This window comes from Python bivittatus, unplaced genomic scaffold (assembly GCF_059951505.1).
Source record: "Python bivittatus isolate LINGU-HERP-01145 unplaced genomic scaffold, Pbiv_v1 ctg000480_np1212, whole genome shotgun sequence".
Taxonomy (NCBI): Eukaryota; Metazoa; Chordata; class Lepidosauria; order Squamata; family Pythonidae; genus Python; species Python bivittatus.
In genome coordinates, this window is record NW_028277075.1 from 32,981,108 (window position 1) to 33,000,528 (window position 19,421).

Below are 19,421 nucleotides of genomic sequence, written 5' to 3' on the forward strand. Positions count from 1 at the left end.
ATTTTCCCGCCATTCCCCCCCACCTTTTACAATGGCAGAACCGCAGCATGTAAAAAGCAAATACCAACTAGCCAACACTAAAATCTTCTATTAAATCTTGCGAGGATTCTGACACTCTGTGTATATTTACCCTTAAGAAAAGATCACTGCATGTGTATATAATAGCCCTTTTCAGTAGCTATACAGTATCACTGGAGGGCAGGGGTCTGTCATCCCAGAACACAGTTTATAGAGTAATTATCTCAGATTACTGAAAAGTGAATTCTGGTTGCAAGCTAGGAAAACTGTCCTAATGGTAAGAGAAGTCTGACAATGGAACCAGTTATTTAGAAAGTGGCCAGCTCCCCTTTGCTGGATATGTTCAAGCAGAATCTAAATCAGGGGTCTCACATGTACAGTCCACAGCCCATGGGTGACTCTCCAATTCATTTTCTGCAACCTGCAACAGTACTTTCTAGGAAATTGGGTACCTGCCCCTTAAGAAGAGGATACAGAGTACCACATAAATATACTGATTGGGCCACAGGAAGTGCTGCAGGAAGCGCAGCAATAGCAGCTTGGAGACACCTTGGCCAGCTCAGTAGGTCTCACAACAATGGGTCCTGGTTGGCTCGGCTGCACACTCATTGCTGTGAGGCTTCTAACTCTTGAGTAGCACCACTACCAAGAACCCTTGCCCACATTCATACTCTGGCAGGCATTGCTTCTGAGGCAATGCCAAATCTCTCCAGGTAGGGCCAGTGATGAGGTGAGACTTGGCCATGGAAGACAGGCTGGACGGCTTGAGGGAAGGAAGAAGTAGGGCTAGGTCTGTCCTGCTGCAAGAATCTTTCTGTCAGGCAAGGAACAGGAAGGATAGCAAGTAGGCAAACAAGTTCCCTCTGCTTGGCAAAGAAGGATTTGCCAAGGACCCTGCCAGGCAAGGAGGCAAAAGAGAAAGGAACGTGAATTAGAAAAGGACAGAAAAAGAAAAACAGGATTTGGGCAGCTAATAGGATTAGTGGGATGGGTTTCCTAGATTATATCATCCTAGATATAATCTTGGAAAATATCAATCCAGAAATAAAATCAGACAGTGCTCTAGTTATGAAAAATGCCACCAACTATATGGCAGAATGAAATGACTGTATTACAGCTGTATTTTGCAGATCATTCTGTTTCATAGTAAAGCTTTATTTAAGAAATTTTTGTTTCATGGTATATTGTGGTACTCTTCATTTTTCATTTTTGACTCGCTAGAGATTTTTGTGTCAATGTATGAAAAAGCTTCAGTGTTGCAGACCTCAAGCTAATGAAGCCGTCCTTGTGCAACACTCATGGCAATTGTAGTCTGAGCTTCTTGGTCTTCACTGAGGGAATTTGATGGCCGGAATGGTCCCTTCTAACTTAGTTCTTCCTCAATCAAGAAATATGCCTTCAGTTTTGGATTTTAAATATGATTTACATGCCAGTGATCTTAGATGTGTAGTACTTCACTTATGGTCAGTAAATAGGAACAGAGTGCTTGTGCTCTATACCCATGTTTATGCAGAAGCAAAAAGCTTTTTAAAAAGTATTTATGTGGTCAATACTATTAACTACAGAGCATTTTATGACTTGTTTCAGCATTCTGATGCAAATGCAGGCCTCACCAAAGGCAATAATAATCTGACAAAGAACAAAGTTATCAAACAGGTAATAAGTGGGTACCACTTAGAGCGGCTGGTACACTGACCTTTATACACTTGCTGCACTAAACACTGTTATGGCCTTTGTCTTTACTATGCTAAATAAATGCCTGAGGTCTTCAGTGCACATTCTAACACAAACTTCTGTATAGGTGAAATACCTGATTTGCATGCTGATGGGGTAGATTTGTTCTAAATAAAGGAAATCCTATTGACTTCAATGGGATTAGTCCCAAGTATGGATGCAGAATGGATTGCGGTCTAAAACTAGATGATAAGAGCTTGGTTGTGGGGGAATGAATTTACTATTGTTTTGTTTCTTAGGGTATACAAGGGAAAAAGGTACCAAGCAAATCCAACTTGAAAGATGATGATGACAGGTCTGGTCCAGTTTTTATTTTAGTCCCAAATGGGAAAGAGCAAAGAATGAAAGATGAGAAAGGATTAAAGGTGAGAGAAATAATCAATGTCTGATCTATGGGCTGCATTAGACACTAATTCTTATTCTAAACTCATATTTAGTTTAATACTGGTAATCTTTTAGATATCTCCCTAAGGATCTTTGTAAGGTATTAAATTGCATTATTTGTAGGCAACAGATGTGTTATATTTATTGTGGAGATCACTTAAAGTTACATACCCTTAATTGTGAGAATAAGTATTCTGCTCTAATATTCTTACCAATGTTATTAATAGCATTCAGTTCAGTGGACAAGCATACAGAATGTGAAGTTGTTCTGTTGTTCTTTTTTGTTAAGCATAGTCTAGAAAATCTACAGAACTTGTTCCAAATTACTATACTTAAAACAAATGAATTCTGTTGGAAAAGTCCAGTGGGGAGAAAGGGTCTCATCATTCAGATATTAAGGAATGTATCTATAATAACAAAAATGTTTTATTATTTTTTTTAATGGGAAGATTGCTAAGATTACTCACACAAAGCAAAATGTAGAAGAATCATAAAATATTGTCAGTCTTGCTCTGTAACAAGATTAATGTTAGCATTGGGCATTTTTTTTAAAAAAATCCATTATAGATTATATAATTAAGGTACTGTGCTGCATCAATTGGTGGTGAGGCACATGGGATAAACAGGCTCAGACCTGAAATGCATTATGTATTCAGGGCTGCAATCTCAAAAATAGAAGGAGACATATCCTCTTCAGCTCAGGGTTTCTGCTTCAAACTCTGCTTTAGCACTAGATCAGTGTTCCAACCTCAGCAACTTTAAAATGTATGGACTTCAATTTCCAGAATTCACCAGCCAGCATGGAGAATTTTGGGAGTTGAAGTCCATACATCTTACAGTTGCTGAGGTTGAGAAACACTGCACTAAATGAATATGCAGAAACTAGTCTCAAACCACTGACTCCATATGTATGCATCTAAGCATCCATGTTATAATATGGTTCTCAGGACTTAGACTAGGAAGACCCAAAACTAGGTCCACCATGAAAGCTCACCAGGTGGTGTTTGTAAGATAAAATGAGAGAGTACACTCTTATAAGCCTCCTTGAGCTACTGGTGAGAGGGTGGAATATGTCTAATACATATCCAACTAGAGGAGATCTAGTTGACATAAGCTATATGTCAAGATGGAAGCATTAACCTATTTTTAATAATTGGACTCACTGTTGTTCAGATACAAGAATAAATTATCCTTAGTTTAAAATAACAATGATTCTGGTATCTTTGTGGCTGTCTCAAAGGTGAGGTGGCTAGAGAGTGCTTGCTTGAGGTTTAACCAAACTAGACTTTGTGAAAGGAGAAAAGTGAAATTGAGAAACACACAGTGCTTTTGGGTTGTCAAGTAATAATCTATACAGGAAAAAAAAAATCATTCTTCTGTAAATGTGAATTTCTTTCGTTATGTTAAGAGGATCAGTGTTACTTAAAAATTAAAAATTACCTGAGCCTCAACAATGTAGTCTTAGCAAATAAGGAAAGCACCTACACACATACATAGTATCTCTCTATATACATACCACTTACAATTTACAGATTATTTTAAATGGAATTTAAGTTGTGGTCTGTTAAGTTACAGGTCTTTAGTCTTTTAAGAAGAGTGTTGTGTTCCCCTCTTCCCTCAGGTTTTGAAATGGAATTTTACTACTCCTCGTGATGAATATATTGAGCAATTGAAGACTCAGATGTCTAGCTGTGTTGCCAGGTGGTTACAAGATGAAATGTTTCATGCAGATTTTCAACACCACAACAGAGCTCTTAGTGTAATGGTTGAGGTAAGGAGTTGCTTTCTGGCAAGTGCTGAAGCAAAACAATAAGAACGCTAATATAAGTTTTCCTAGAGCATGCAACTTTTGGAAATACTCTGTTCAATTTAGAGCTCTGCACAATAATCTCATATCAACAGTGCAATTAGTATTGGCCTCCCAGTCTTCCATCAAGGCATTGAATATGAGCATATGAAACAAAATTAATTAGCAGAACTGATGTAAGTAGCAATTATGCATGTACAAAACAATTGTCCTTGGTCCCTGTGTTACCAGAAAAACCACTGGATGATCATTTAATTAAAATACAATTTCTTGCTTTATTTTATTGTAAAACCTGTCTTTTTTTTTTGTTGTTTTGGCAAAACTTGGCACTGTAATCTTTTTCTCTCAAGCACTTGGAGAGTGAAAAAGATGGCGTTATCAGCTGTTTAGATCTGATTCTGAAGTGGCTCACTCTGAGGTTCTTTGATACCAACACAAGTGTTCTGATGAAAGCTCTGGAATATCTTAAGCTGCTGTTTACCATGTTGAACCAAGAAGAATACCACCTGACTGAAAATGAAGCCACTTCTTTCATCCCTTATCTTATCCTGAAGGTATCCAAAATATTAAAAAGCTGAATACTTGGTGTACCTTGACCTCTTGGAGTGGGTAGAATGAAAAATCTGGATACTGTTGCTCACAGAACGTAACTAAAAGCAAACTGAAATTACAGCTCCCTCTGTGACAATATTGTAATTGAGGACTACTTTTATATTATATTTTTAGTTAATTTTATCTTCTCTGTAAACTGCCAAGAGTCACTTTTTTATGAGATGGGCGATGACAAATTTGATATATAAATAAAATAAAAAAGATTCTAATTTACAGAAATCTCAGAGCAAGTGAGAGGATAGCATCTTCCACATATTATGCTCAAGGTTAAGTACACTCATGTTTCCTCCAATGTATTTGTCACTACCTAATGTTCTGGACTAAGAATACACAGTCTGAAAACTTAGGGGTTTATGTGATTCCTGAAAGCCTTGGATGAGAATACTAGGAATATTGATTGTTCTTCCAATTTCTCTAAATCTCCAAATTTGATCTCTGGTTTCAGGTTGGGGAACCCAAAGATGTTATTCGGAGGGATGTGCGTGCCATTTTGAACAGGATGTGCCTTGTCTATCCAGCCAGCAAGATGTTCACATTTATCATGGATGGGACAAAGTCAAAAAACTCAAAACAGCGGGCAGGTGGGACATTTAGTATAAGCTGTTTATCAGTCATATGTTGTACAGATCACAGTATCTTACATTACAGTCCTGAAAATAACGGAATGGGCATGTCTCACTTAAAATACTGATACGTCAAGTTTCTGCACTGGATGCATAAAATATTGGCAGATGCATTGGAGGACGGCAGGGGTGGACAGTTGTTTTCAGCCTATGGTGCACATTCATATACTCAGTCTCTTTCCATAATTATTTCCAAAGGGAGCAGAATGAGCCTTTTTTTAGTGACCCAGTCACCATACCAACAAAGAGGCAGCAATGCTATAAAGTGTGAGGGTGGGATGGGAAGCAGTGAGATAGGAAGGAATTTATTTTTTAAAAAATAATACAGAGTAACAGTTATGTTAGTGTTGTCATGAAAAAATTTTAACACCTGTTCTAGTAAACCCAGTCAGGCTGCTGATGATAAAAGTGAATGGTTTAATAAGTGGCAAAAGTGGCCATTTTATACGTTTAGAGGAGGTCCCCAGTTTAATCTTGGAGACTTTTAATCATGAAAGAGCATTTTCCCCCTATCCTTAATAACATTTACTTTACTGAGAAGCCTATTATTGTGCATCTTATAGGTGTTGCCTTTGGGTTTTATATACATCTCCTTTTGTTGTTGTTCCTTAGAGTGTTTGGAAGAGCTGGGGTGTCTGGTTGAATCATACGGCATGAATGTGTGTCAGCCAACTCCGGGCAAAGCCTTAAAGGAAATTGCAATTCACATTGGTGACAGGGACAACACAGTCAGAAATGCTGCACTTAATACCATTGTTACTGTTTACAATGTGCATGGGGACCAGGTGTTCAAGCTGATTGGAAATGTAAGTAAACAGAAATAAAGGGAAAATAATTAAATCCTTAAAATGTATTGGACCACTCAGATGAAGTGATGCAAAGGCAGTCACAGCAGAGCTGCTTTTCACAGCTGACCTGAATATTGATTATCAGGAACAGATAAATCGTACTTTATGCTATTTATTTGACAGCTAATTCTTCATTCAGATGTCTATGAATGGCAAAATAGTAGAAGAACAAGTACTCATTGTTAAATCTGCAGTAGCAGTAACATGGAAAGTTAGTTGATCTTTGTTTACCACAAATCTTGTTCAAAATAGTTTTGAAAACTGGGAAGTGAAGAGTTGGAGGAAATTGCATTGGTAAAAGAAAGAAACATCTGCACAGAACAATTATTTAGCCAGTTCAGTCCAGTTTGTGAGAATCAGTTTTTAAATTGTTCCACGCATTAAAGCAGCTAAGCCAAAACTCACGTTTCCTGCATATCCAAATAAAGTGGGAAGGAAAGCCTGGAGATGTATGTCAGGGATCAATCTTTGAATGCCACAGCCCTGATGGGATTACACTTTGGGCTTTCTAGAAAGCCAGCTTGTCCTGGAAGAGCAAGAAAATTGTGAGTTTTTGGCTTAGCTCTAATTTTATTGAAAAGACTTGAACCAAAACATCTAGATTGCTTTTTAATAGAACTTGATGTGCATAACTATGGGTTATAGGTGAGAAGTTCTCCTAGTTTTTATATATACTTATTTAGACCAGTAGGACTCTTGATACAAATTGTTTTACATAACCCAGTTCTAAGCAGAAATGTGACCAATGAATTTAGAACTTCAGCTGTTGCCTCTTAACTAATAAATATTTTAAAATTATTGTAATTAGTTATGCACCAAATCAGCAAAATGTTTGGTGAGGAAGGGGGTAAACAAGGTAAAAATTCTTTCAGAGCATTCACCATCCACACTCAAGTAGGATATCAAGCTATTTCTTGTTATGTCTTTAGTTTTCTGAGTAAAGCAACCAGGACCAATTTTTAAAACCTTTAATTATCAAGAAGTACCACCCACCTCCAAGATAGTTCCTTACATGGAATTATTTTTCTCTGTCTCTCTCACATTTCAGAACTACTGCTTTTGTCAAAGATTTCAATGTAATTTTAGTTAAATTGTATTTAGAGCAGATTTCTAATTTCTAATATCAAAGTGATAAGGTCAGTCCTACATGAAACTTTAGGAGGTAGGGGCACTGCAAAATGGGAGAACACCTGTGTTAATGGTGATGCTGTATCTCACCATGTTTTTTTTAATCTTTGTTGAATTGAGTTTTAAGATGTATTGGTACATCCTGATTGTTAACTACTTCGCTATTTCTCATTTTGAAAATCTAACGTGGCAAATTATTGTTACCAATTTAGATAACACCCCTGCACTTGGATATGAAACCTCATATTCATCTTGCAATTTGTTAGCTATCTGGGAAGTTGTAAATTGAGTCAACTTAATTACTGCTTTAGGTACACAGTGTTTCTCAGATTCACTTTCCTAGGCTGGGAGTTGATCTGAAAATGATAGAAGCATCCAGAATCTGACCCTAGGTAGCAGTACTATGTCAACAAAATGGGTTAACTATTGTAAGGAGTGATAAGTTTGTACCGCCCCATAGGTTCATTCAAACACTGAAAAAAATTCTTGTATTCCACTGGCAAAATACCTTTTTAATTGTAATCTGTTCTTGCTTGAACATCTTCTATACAGAGAAGGGTAGAAACCTTCCAAACATGATTGCTGAAAAATGATAGTAGCATTGCCCATTATTTTGCAGTGAGAAATAGATAAAAACTGTTCTTTCCAATCCTCCAAATGTTAATGTTGGCTCTTGGCCACAAGAAGATTGCCCATCCCTGTTTCATAGAATGAGGTAATTGACAGCTTAGATAGTATATGCTGGCCTAGTTATCTCAGCACACTGGATTGAGGAGGATAGATCTCCAAGCAAATTGCAGAAATGTGGATGCTGACTTGTGAGCATGTAGTGTTGTCTCCAGAGAGAAACTGTGTAGCGTCATATGGTTGCTGCTGCTCCCAGTTCTCTCAATTTATTGTTCATACCAGAGAGTTGGCACCTTTGACGCCTATCAGGGAGAAAAATTGATAAATAGTAATAAATAAATGATAGACTCTGCCTTTGCTTACTTTCACATTTAGATGTGTTTTAGGAAACATTTATACTTATAAAGGGAAGGAATGAATAATTGCTAAGTACAAGGACTGTATTGGGAAGTAAACTGCACTGTTAATCCATTACTTTTCAGAAATTATAAAGCTTTGGAGCATTCTTAGAGGCAAATCTTTCGTGACATTAAAGTTGTTCTTCTTGTACAGCTTTCTGAAAAGGACATGAGTATGTTGGAGGAACGAATAAAACGGTCGGCTAAGAGGCCAAATGCTGCTTTAGCAAGGCAGGTAGATGAAAAACCACAGCGCATGCAGAATGCCAACGCCAGTGCAAACATGCTGCGGAAGGGAGCAGCTGAAGACATGTCTTCCAAACTCAAGTATGTTACGTAGAGAAAATGCCATCTGTGTGCAGCATTTTCACAGTGCGTGCTAAAACATACCTTGCTGTTGCCTTGTGTTTGTCTTTTGTTTTAATCATTGCTGTGTGCATGAGACACAAACTGCAAAAAAAAAAAATACTGCAAAGCAAAATGTTTGAACCTTTCTTCATCAGTTTTGTCATGTCTTGAATGCTTTCTAAATGGTATTGTGCCTTTTTTCACTGCTTCTCCATGGACAGAATTATGTATCGCACTTATAGGATGTAAGTACTAACCACTAAATCCTTGTAGCAGGGCTCTTACAATTTTTGTCTTTTTTCCCAATCATTAGTTCCTAAATATACTCTGGAAGAAGTTCCACATATATGATAAAGCTTCTTAAAGCTTTTAGGGTCCTGGGAAAAACTGATGTTGGATTTGAGAAATCTGGCTTGGAGTTCCATTTCTGTCATTAAATTTATTGTATACCATCAGGCAAACTTTTATCTGATTCTCAGTTATCTCTTTTTAAAATAGCAATTATAGTAACCTAGTAAGTCCCCCATGTGCCATTCCAAATCCACTCTGAAGAGTTGCAAGACTTTGCTGCATATTTTGAGGGATTCATTGGGAGAAAAAATTAAGGGAGGTACTTCTGCACACACACAAGTCCATTCAGGTGACATTGGATATCACCCAGTTTGAAATTAATATGTCCATCTCTGCTTAATATGCGCTTCTTATAATCCTTTCTAGAACGCTTCTTGTTACACCTTATGTTCTAGAATGCTTTGCTTAGTAGGAAATCCCTAACAAAATAAGACATAATGGCAAGTTGTAATTGAAGAGTATAAAACTCACTGAGCTGGAAGTATCCTGGATTCAGAGAAAGTTGTCATTGAGTGAGGCAACCTAACGTGATGCCTTCTCCCTATATGAAGAAAAACTGGACTCATCTGGATGAAACTGTTGCTAATTTCTTGTTCTCTCTTTAACATGATGTGGTGGTTTATATCTTGTGCTGCAAGACCTGAAGGGGAAAGGGAAACAAAGGACATTTTTTAGAGAATACAGATTTCCAATAGTTAGGGTCATTGCTGGTGAGCACGGGCTTTGCTTGGTTAATATAAAAGTTGCAAAATTACTAGTTCTCTTTGGGTTCTTGGGTTTAAACGTAATAACTGGGGACAACAAATTTTGATATGTTGGAATAGCCAGCCATTATTTGTTGTTTCGCTTCCTTAAGCCCTCTAAAAACTGAGTAGTAAGGGAAGTAACTTCCTAATTTCTCCATGAACTACAGAGAATGTTGGAAAAGCAGGGTGATTTCTTCGACATAAAGTTGGACTTGTTCTCCCTTCTTCAAAGTTCCAGATAATGTGGAAAAGAATGCTTTCTTTTATTTCTATCTGTAGTTTATGGGGATCTCAGAATGTCACTTCTGGGGTGGGGGGGGGGCAGCCTGCTGAGTAGGCTTCCTGAAATATTAAGGAAAATATGTTGCTTGATTTCTATAGCCAAGCCCGTAACTTGAGTGGCCATTCAGAGACAATGCATGCAGTTCCCCGGGAATTTCAGCTGGATCTGGATGAAATAGAAAATGATAATGGCACAGTACGATGTGAAATGCCAGCACTTGTTCAGCACAAACTGGATGACATCTTTGAACCAGTCTTGATTCCTGAACCCAAGTGAGTGCGGGGAATTTTGTGTCTGTTGTGAGCACTATGTGCATATTCTAAGTATAGTGTTCTTCCTCACATATGAATGTGGTACAGGATTCCAGACCTTCCAGAAGCCATAAATGAAAGGGTCAGAACTAAAAAAAATCAGTATTAATTTATGTGATAACTGCATTAAATAAATAATAAATACAAATTTAATTTGAACAGGGCATTCCATTTATAAAATTTATTGATTCTCTCATCTGCATATACCAGCCACTGTCTCATATATGAAGAAACACAGAGTCACCTTCCAGGAGAGAGGGGCAGCATACAAATTAAATAAGTACATGCGTACATATATATTCCCTATCCTTTCTTCCAGCAAACATGCAAAACACACAAAAACCAACACACAGGATGGAGACAGGAAAAGGTAGAAGGAAAGAGGAGAGGAACAAAACTAGACAGAGATAAGACAAGGAAAAGAGGTGACTGGACAGGGAAGAAAAAGAATGAGAGAAGCCCTGTTCAGGTGTTACAAAAAAAATTCCACAGGCAAGCAGCATCTAATTATTAGCTATATCGGCAGCCATTTGTATCTCCTACCCGTGTGCATTTTTTCAATAGCATATTCTGTTTTTCTCAACTAAGTTAAGACTCCCTATGAAATTTGCAGGTGATACTTTGGAGGTGGGTTGGGAGGGACTGTCTTCCAATAGTTATAAGATTGTTCTCCATCCAGGATCCGTGCTGTCTCCCCACACTTTGATGACATGCACAGCAATACTGCTTCTACTATCAACTTTGTTATCTCCCAGGTAGCCAGTGGTGATATCAATACTAGTATCCAAGCTCTAGCACAGGTAAGTGGAATTCTTTGTAGTTGGCAGCAACATAGTGCTCCTGAGGGCCAGCAACTACCATTTAACAGCTCAACATATTATTTGCGAGAGTGATGAGTTGCACATTTGGTGGAGCTGAGTGTCAGGTGATACATGCTCCACTCTGAAATGTCTTGATGACATAACTAAGTGCACAGGGGCCATCTGACTCGCACTTCTCAAAAAGAAAGAACATAAGCAGTCTTTCCTGGATTGGACCCCTGGTCCACCTAATCCAGCAGTCTGTTCTCACAGCGGCCAGCAACTGCACAAGAAAGCCCATCTCCCAGCAGATGGCCTGCAGAGGCAGTCACAGTGCCATCAAGACTAATAACTATTGATCCCCATGACTTCCATGAATTGATCCAACCCTTTTTTGAAGCCGCCCAAGCTGGTAGCCAGCACCACATATTGTGGTAAAGAAAAAGAAAATGCTTATGTTCAAGTGCAAGAACATAGAACATTCTCACCTTCCAGACAATTCTCTGATTTTCATTTTGGTGCCCAGAGGCATCCGACAATACTGTTCCCAAGATAATATTTATTTAATCTTATTGGGCTTTAAATCAAATGCCTGTTCCTCTACCACTTGGGTTTCAGTCTACTTGGCCTTGAAGCAGAGTCCTCATTTGCCAGCTCAGAACCAGCTGAGGAACCTTCCATTCCAGGAAGTATTTGGGTGGATGCAGCGGGGAATGGGCTGGCATGGGCTTGGCTTCTGGCTGAATAGAGTGAGCTGGAGGAAATGGGTGAGGAGGCTTTTGTGGAGCATTCAGTTTGTCTGTCTGTTTATTAAGCATATTTCTAGGCTGCCACATCTGAAAAGTCTCCTGGCGACTTACATAATTCCTTTTTTCATAGATAAAATGTCTCCTATTAAGAACGTTTGTTATAATTTTTTTAATGTAAACTGCCAAGAGACTGGCAATATACCACGTTAAGAAAGTAATACCTGTAGGTCAGGCTGCTAGATTGTTTTTTACCATGTCTTCCACTCATTGCTGATTACGTCCATCGTAATACATCAGAAGTAATCCTCATGATAAGCATCCAGTATTCTGTTTGCTTTCTTCTCTTCTCCTTCTCTACTTCCTTGCCAATAATATTGATCGGTGCCTCAGAAATGGAATGCACACTGGAGTGGATGAGATTCTTTTCTTACCAAATATAGGAATTCCTTTTTCATTACATTTTATTCCTTTCTCTCTGTCCTCTGGTTGTGAGTTTTGGAATAAGATTTGATAACTCTTTCCTCAGTCTACCTGTACCTGAACTGAGGTTTACAGCAGAGTAACAATCATTCCTACTCTGCTGTCTCCAAGAGGAGGAATACTCTTTCTCAGCCGTTCCAAACGGGAGGGGAGGGAGGGGAGGGGAGGGAGGGAGGGAAGGAAGGAAGGAAGGAAGGAAGGAAGGAAGGAAGGAAGGAAGGAAGGAAGGAAGGAAGGAAGGAAGGAAGGAAGGAAGGAAGGAAGGAGCGAGCTCATGGGTGAATTCAGCTTCTTGCATTGTTGTAGGGCTAACAATCACTGCAACGGCAGGAAAAAAATGAACTCTTATTTTTGCAGTAATGTACATATTTGAGACAGACTCTTTGAAGTATGAAGGCTGCAGAATTTGTTAAGAATAGATAATATAGAGATAACTAGTTTTGGCTGGCACTGCAACATTATCTGATGTTTCATCTAATATACTAAGATAGTTTGTGTGCAAAGTTAGGGATTCTTAGAGAATTGAAACAGAATAGTAGAACATAATAAAATAATAGTTAAGAAGAGAGATTTGTGATACCTTTGAAAATAGTGCATGCCAGCGTCACGAATGCTGTGCCGTGTGAAGAAAAATAACTAATATGTCTGTTTGCAGATTGATGAGGTTCTGAGACAAGAGGACAAAGCAGAAGCGATGTCGGGCCACATTGACCAGTTCCTAATAGCTACATTCATGCAGCTCCGACTCATTTACAATACTCATATGGCTGATGAGAAACTGGACAAGGATGAAATAGTCAAGTTGTACAGTTGCATCATTGGAAACATGATTTCAGTAAGTGTTCTTTATTTACTTTTTTTGTCACTGTAAAATGAGCAAAAGCTTCAGTCTTATTTATACCTAGAATTTATTCTGTGCCTAGATTTATACCTAGGTATTAATTTATTTTATTTATTACTTATATTTGTTTTATGTAAAATTTATTATTTTATTTTAGAGTAGGTATAAATTTATCTAAAGAGGAAAATATATTGCACATCAAGCAACCTAAATGCAGGATAAATTAATTTATACCTAGAGTAGATATAATTAATTTATCCTGCATTTAGATTGCTTGATGTACAGTATATTTTCCTCTTTAAGTAGATTTATTGTCTGGCTCCTGACTAAGATTTAATGAGTCTTGGACATCTCGAGTGATGACACTGTTAATTTTGGCAAAGGAAAAATGCCACCAAATTTCAGTATAAGGAAGAATTTAAGATTAAGAATTGGCATAGATTAGGGTATGGCTATCAGTAGGGTACATTCTTCTGAAATTGAACTTTCTTGTCTAAAAAAAAATTATAACTAGTGTAGGGCCTGAGAGAAAAGTGTTGAAATCAATAGTATTTATTTGGTAGACATTCCAGAGCTGAGGGGATAAATAAAACGTATACTTTTAATCTCCTTGTCTCTTGCATTAAGATATATATATATCTTTATGACTAGCACTCTTTCGTTATTACCAGTTTCAGATCCTAACCAAGATGCTCCTCAGAACAAAATTTAACAAACTTTCATGTGAAGTGTCCAATTATGGTTTATTCTAACATGTAGCCTTGTGTTAGAGATGAATTCGGAGAAACGAATATTCTAATATTTGTCAGAAAATGATTTTTATTCTAGATCTTATCTTGCTTAACCAGATAGGCTTGTATATACTGGGGCATATTCTCCTGTATACAAACAAATTAAATCCCCCAAATAGTTGAAAAGGGCAGAAACATAATAAGAATTTCAACCTCTACCCTTGCACTGCTGGCTGTCAGACAGATCTTGTATGTATCATTCAATCTTGTATGCAACATACTGTTACAAAATCCCCATCTATCTGATTGTTGCTCAATACATAGTCCAAGTTGCATGTTTTTATTCATTATCCTCTTCCTGTATTTCAGGAATTACCAGAAACAATTCACAAACTTAGTTCCTGGAAGCCTAATGACTTTTTGATAACATAATGTTTATCTACTATATACTTGTTTGGGAAAAAAGATAAATGGTTTCAGATTGTAAGGAAAGGGAGTCCACAATGTAATCTTTTATTTTTTTTAAATGTGCTTCGGTAAATGATCTAGATGTTTTACATATATTAGTCTTTTGAACCTTGAAGTGCTACCTTCAGGGATGAGTAAATGCAGCTTCCCAGAAACCTTGGTGCAATTCCTAAAGCCCTGTTCTAATCTGCTGCAGTTTTCAGCTGCAGTGTCAATCATCTGACATCAACATTCTTTAAAGTAGAAGCCATGCCATTAAGAGGAGGTACAGTTTGTGTTTTATTGTTGTGTGGTGGTCTGCCACCATATTTCTTCAGGGCTGGCATGTAAAGCCGGCTCTTCTCTTCAGTCCTGCTCCACAAATTCTTCCTGCTCATTAACACTGCTAAGTGTATTCCTTTCTCAAAACACAGGCTTACCAAGAAGTCAAGCAAAATCCAACGTTGTTTTCCCACGGTGACCAGCCAGATATTGGGGCTCTGAAGGGGTTATTGAGACTTCTAAGTTTTATTCAGAAGAGAGAATTATATCTAACACTTAAATTCAATTGACAGTTATTCCAGATTGAGAGCTTGGCAAGGGAGGCTTCTGCAGGAGTGTTGAAGGATTTGATGCACGGCCTCATTACCTTAATGCTGGACTCAAGGGTTGAAGATCTAGAGGAAGGCCAACAGGTTATCAGATCTGTCAATCTCTTGGTGGTAAAAGTTCTAGAGAAATCTGACCAAACCAACATATTGAGGTAAATAGCTTGATGATAAGATGAAAGAAGTCTTTTTTTTTCATAGTACAACCTTCTGCCACAGCACTTAACACTAACTAATATTTCAACACGTGCTTGATGAAATACTTTTGTTCTTCATTACAGTAGTTTAGTAAAGCTGAGCAGATGCAGTTCAGAAGAGGTGCTTTGGAGCATAAATGCAGCACTGTCTATAACTCATTAAAGCACCCATGTCGTTTCCATAATTGTGTGGCTGCAGTGGAAGCCTCCCTGCAATAACCATGTTGTCTTGGAAAAAGGCATGGATGCTTTCATGAGTTGCAGACAAGTGTTGTGTTCATATTCCCTTGTATTTTGAACAATCTCCCATGTAAAATCCCAAGCATTACACCCCCTGTATGGTACCTTGCTGCTTCTCTGTGAGAATGTATACAACGCTTGCAATGGTTGAGGAAAGCAAATTAGGTTGGGAATCTTTTCATGATGAGAATACATCATTAAGTGTCTTCTTCCTCTTCAAATATGTATGACATAATAAAAATAATCTGAAAAATAGTCCAGTCTTTTCTTTGAAAATATTAACCAGTTTGCTTTCTTGCTTTGAATTAAATCCCAGTTGATGTTGTGCAAGAAATTGTATGGCTTCGTGCAAGAAACAGTTGTCTTTGCTAAAATAATTATTGCTTTGTTATTTTGTGTAACTGCAAGATTTGTATAATTAATGTTAATTTGCAAAGCCTTGAAGACATTGGGGTGTTCCTGGGCATGGGGGTTACATTGTTAGATGGAGCCTGTGAGATTGTTCCTTGATTTATGGCAGATTGGCTTTTATCTTAGTTGTTATTACCTATATTGTAATTTTATGTTATTTCTTTTACAGTTTTAAATGTTAGCCACCCAGAATCACCACGGTGAGATGGGCAGCCATATGAATCAAATAAATAAATAAATAAATAATGCTACTTTACTTAATTCTTCTAGTGCCCTGCTTGTTCTACTCCAGGACAGTCTATTAGCAACTGCTAGTTCTCCCAAGTTCTCAGAACTTGTAATGAAAGTGAGTATATGTTTGTTTTTTTCAGATGTGAAATGGCTAGTCATAATTATAGACTTAATACTTTTCTACTGGAAAAATTGCAATATGAATTCAAGTTAGTGTGATATACTGTCATTAATAGATATGCTTAGCAAGAAAACTTAAAGCTTTAAAAGCCTCTGTTAAAAGAGTTGGTGTCTTAATGACTAGTAAACACTTGGTTTGCTCATGGGCATTTATTTTAAGCTTTTAAAACATCACGTTTGGCACTGACAAATCTGCATTAGGATATACTTTTCCATAAGTAACTGATTTTCTTTGTAAACATTTCTCTTCTCTCCTTTCTCCAAGTGCTTATGGAGGATGGTAAGACTTCTCCCTGAAACTATCAACAGTATCAACTTGGACCGAATCATGTTGGACATTCACATCTTTATGAAGGTGTTTCCAAAAGAAAAACTAAAGCAGTGTAAAAGTGAATTCCCAATACGGACTCTAAAGACCTTGATTCATACATTATGCAAACTGAAGGGACCCAAGGTGAGACCAAATGGATTTGTCCAAACATGTGAATAGTTTTCTGGAATATTTAAAAGATTCTCTCTAAAAGATACCATGTTCTTTTCTAGATTTTAGATCATCTAACGATGATAGATAACAAGAATGAATCTGAGTTGGAGGCTCATCTCTGCAGAATGATGAAACACTCCTTGGACCAAACTGGAAGCAAATCTGATAAAGGCACAGAAAAAGGAGCTTCCCGTATTGTAAGTATTTTGTATTTTAAAATAGAAAGAAAATAGCTGTCATCTATAAAGCTAGTTAATTTTCTGAGTACACAGTTGGAATCTTTGTGAATTATATCATTCCCGCTGTATTGGACTTTTAGTCTTGATCACACAGAAGATTGAAGAAGCTCTCTGATGAGGTGGCTGGATTAGGATGTCAAGAGATGCAGGGGAACATTTGATTAGCAACAGAATATCTCTTGCACAAGCAGATACAATATATTTCAGGCTGTATACAAATTGGGCAACATGGCTACTTCCTGTAAAGTATCAGTTTACTCTTTTGTTTTCATTTATTTATTTATAACATTTCTAACACACGTCTTAAAAAAAACTCAGGTGGTCACTTTGACTTCTTTAAAAGGAGATTGATTACAGCACAGAGCACCATATATCCATCTATGATATTGTACTTGCCAAGGAAAAAGGAAGCCTTGCATGAAGTGATGTTCAAGAGAGATGTGTGTGTGTTATGTTTGGGGAAGCCATAATTACAAGGTTAATTTCTTGTTCTGGTTAGCACTCATAGTTCTCAAAGCAGTATGGTACAGCTATCAAACTTGTCTACTGCTGAGTGGCAATGTTTGATGGCTAGCTTTTTCCTTTCTTTTAATCTTTGTGCCTTCGGACTACTATATTTACATGTGGCCTTTTGGGGCTTGCTTGTGCAATATGGTACAGGTCTGTATAGTACAATATTATTGATAATATTTGTGAACCCTGTCATAGTATTCAGAATCTGCTACTGGTGAAACTGAAATCACTATATTTGCTATTGTTAATAAATAGGAATTAATGCTGTCTGATTTCTTTTCTAGAATAGTGGTTTATCTTATTTAATTAAATTAGAAGATGCTGTCCTAGTTATCCTCCTCTTTTACGTTTTGTGGATCTGGTTTATCTGTCATAGTGTTCCACCCATGTTTCTAAAGATGCTTCAGTTGCTTAAATTTCCATTCCTTTGGATTTTTTCATTTGTTTGTTTCTGTACATTGTTTTGTTTTTATTTGGATTTTTAATTTGGTTTGTTGACTAATGTCTGAATTCCTTTTATAGGATGAAAAGTCACCAAAGGCCAAAGTAAATGATATTTTAGCAGAGATATTTAAAAAAATTGGTTCTAAAGAAAACACTAAAGAGGTAAGACGTGTGCATTGACAAAAAAAAAATTTTTTTTTTCTGCATATGGAACAAATCCCTAGCGGCTCAGGGTTTGGCCCACTTGATTCTATCCTGGATAATGGTCCAGCTGAACAGAAGCCCAGAACCTCTTGATTGTTCTAGGTTTGGGCCAAAATTTTCAGATGGGACTTGTAGAACAATAGTTTCAGTGCTTTTCTTCCCGTCCCCGCTGAACACCCAGTCAGGCCATACACCTCCTCTTGTCCTAGCATTTCCTTCCACTGCTGTGCCTGTATTTTAGCACAGCATAACCCAACTAGCTTGTACCACCCACTCTTTCCCCCAGTCATCCCAGTTCCTTCTTTCCCCCTTACCTTCTCTTCACTGCTGCTCACTTCACTTTTTCTCCACTTTTTTCCAACCTGGAATGCCTGTATCTGGGACATGCATGTTTGGATCCAGCCACAAACCACCTGAATCTGCTCTTCCATGCATGTTGTGATCTATACATAGAACATTTTGCACATCTCTATCAACTGGACAGTTCTTTTGTGACACTTTGCAGACCAATATAAACATCTGGGCTATCCTTCGGAAACTTAAACAGAGGACACCTAAATCAACCTTTGACATTTTAAAGTAGGCCTGGGAAAGACCCATTTGAAACCCTAATGACCAACTGATAAGGCATTCAGTTCAGAGCCATAGTATTGAACTGGCTGTAGTGTACAACATCCAGGACCTACATCTTCAGAGATAATGCTTGTTTTTATACGTACAACTTTTGAATAGCTGAGGCTTTTTGTTTTTGAAACAGGGTCTGGCAGAGCTGTATGAATATAAAAAAAAATATTCTGATGCAGACATTGAGCCGTTCTTAAAAAACTCCTCACAGTTCTTCCAGAGCTATGTAGAACGAGGTCTCCGGCTGATTGAAATGGAAAGGGAAGGCAAAGGGCGCATTTCTTCTACAGGTAATTTGATATCATTGACTTATAGCCAATAGCTCTTGTTTTGATGGAACTATCAGATTTTTCCAGGGTTAACAGAATGGGTAGAGATTTCAGAAGTAGTATATCAAGTTTCTTAAAGCACAGGCTGGGTGTGGCATTAAATTAAAAATTATAGTGACTGCTACACAATACAGTGGTACCTCTAGTTACGAACTTAATCCGTTCCATGACTCTGGTTGCAACTCGAGTTGGTCTCAAGTCGAGGTAAAGTTTCCCATAGGGTTCAATGTAAATCCGGTTAATCCGTTCCGCCCTCTGAATTTGGTCGCACCACGAGGCAAATTTCCCCATAAGGTTCGATGTAAATACAGCTAATCCGCCCTCCGAATTTGGTCGAACCCCGAGGTAAATTTCCCCCATAAGGTTCAATGTAAATATGGCTAAACAGTTCTGAAACATATGCATTTTATTTTTAAACCTCAAAAACCTTCCAAATGCCACAAAACACACC

At 37.7% G+C, this 19,421-nt stretch overlaps 1 protein-coding gene and 1 non-coding gene across 5 annotated transcripts in view; both read left to right on the forward strand.

The window, feature by feature from the left end:
• CKAP5 (cytoskeleton associated protein 5) overlaps nt 1-19,421 on the forward strand; it is a 72,795-nt gene that overhangs the window by 48,742 nt on the left and 4,632 nt on the right. For 3 of the 4 annotated variants that reach the window (XM_088145703.1, XM_088145702.1, XM_088145704.1), the window contains exons 28-43: nt 1,606-1,674; nt 1,992-2,117; nt 3,758-3,907; nt 4,294-4,497; nt 5,001-5,136; nt 5,791-5,984; nt 8,334-8,506; nt 10,006-10,179; nt 10,898-11,018; nt 12,903-13,082; nt 14,842-15,029; nt 15,993-16,068; nt 16,399-16,587; nt 16,677-16,814; nt 17,892-17,975; nt 18,775-18,931. In XM_088145703.1, coding sequence (XP_088001829.1) covers nt 1,606-1,674; nt 1,992-2,117; nt 3,758-3,907; nt 4,294-4,497; nt 5,001-5,136; nt 5,791-5,984; nt 8,334-8,506; nt 10,006-10,179; nt 10,898-11,018; nt 12,903-13,082; nt 14,842-15,029; nt 15,993-16,068; nt 16,399-16,587; nt 16,677-16,814; nt 17,892-17,975; nt 18,775-18,931 — 2,359 coding nt within the window. The remainder of the gene's footprint in view (nt 1-1,605; nt 1,675-1,991; nt 2,118-3,757; nt 3,908-4,293; nt 4,498-5,000; nt 5,137-5,790; nt 5,985-8,333; nt 8,507-10,005; nt 10,180-10,897; nt 11,019-12,902; nt 13,083-14,841; nt 15,030-15,992; nt 16,069-16,398; nt 16,588-16,676; nt 16,815-17,891; nt 17,976-18,774; nt 18,932-19,421) is intronic. The other variant, XM_088145705.1, reaches the window with a different exon arrangement.
• On the forward strand, nt 11,101-11,211 carry LOC112542122 (small nucleolar RNA SNORD67). Its single transcript, XR_003085979.1, has one exon. It is a non-coding gene; the product is annotated as a small nucleolar RNA SNORD67 (small nucleolar RNA).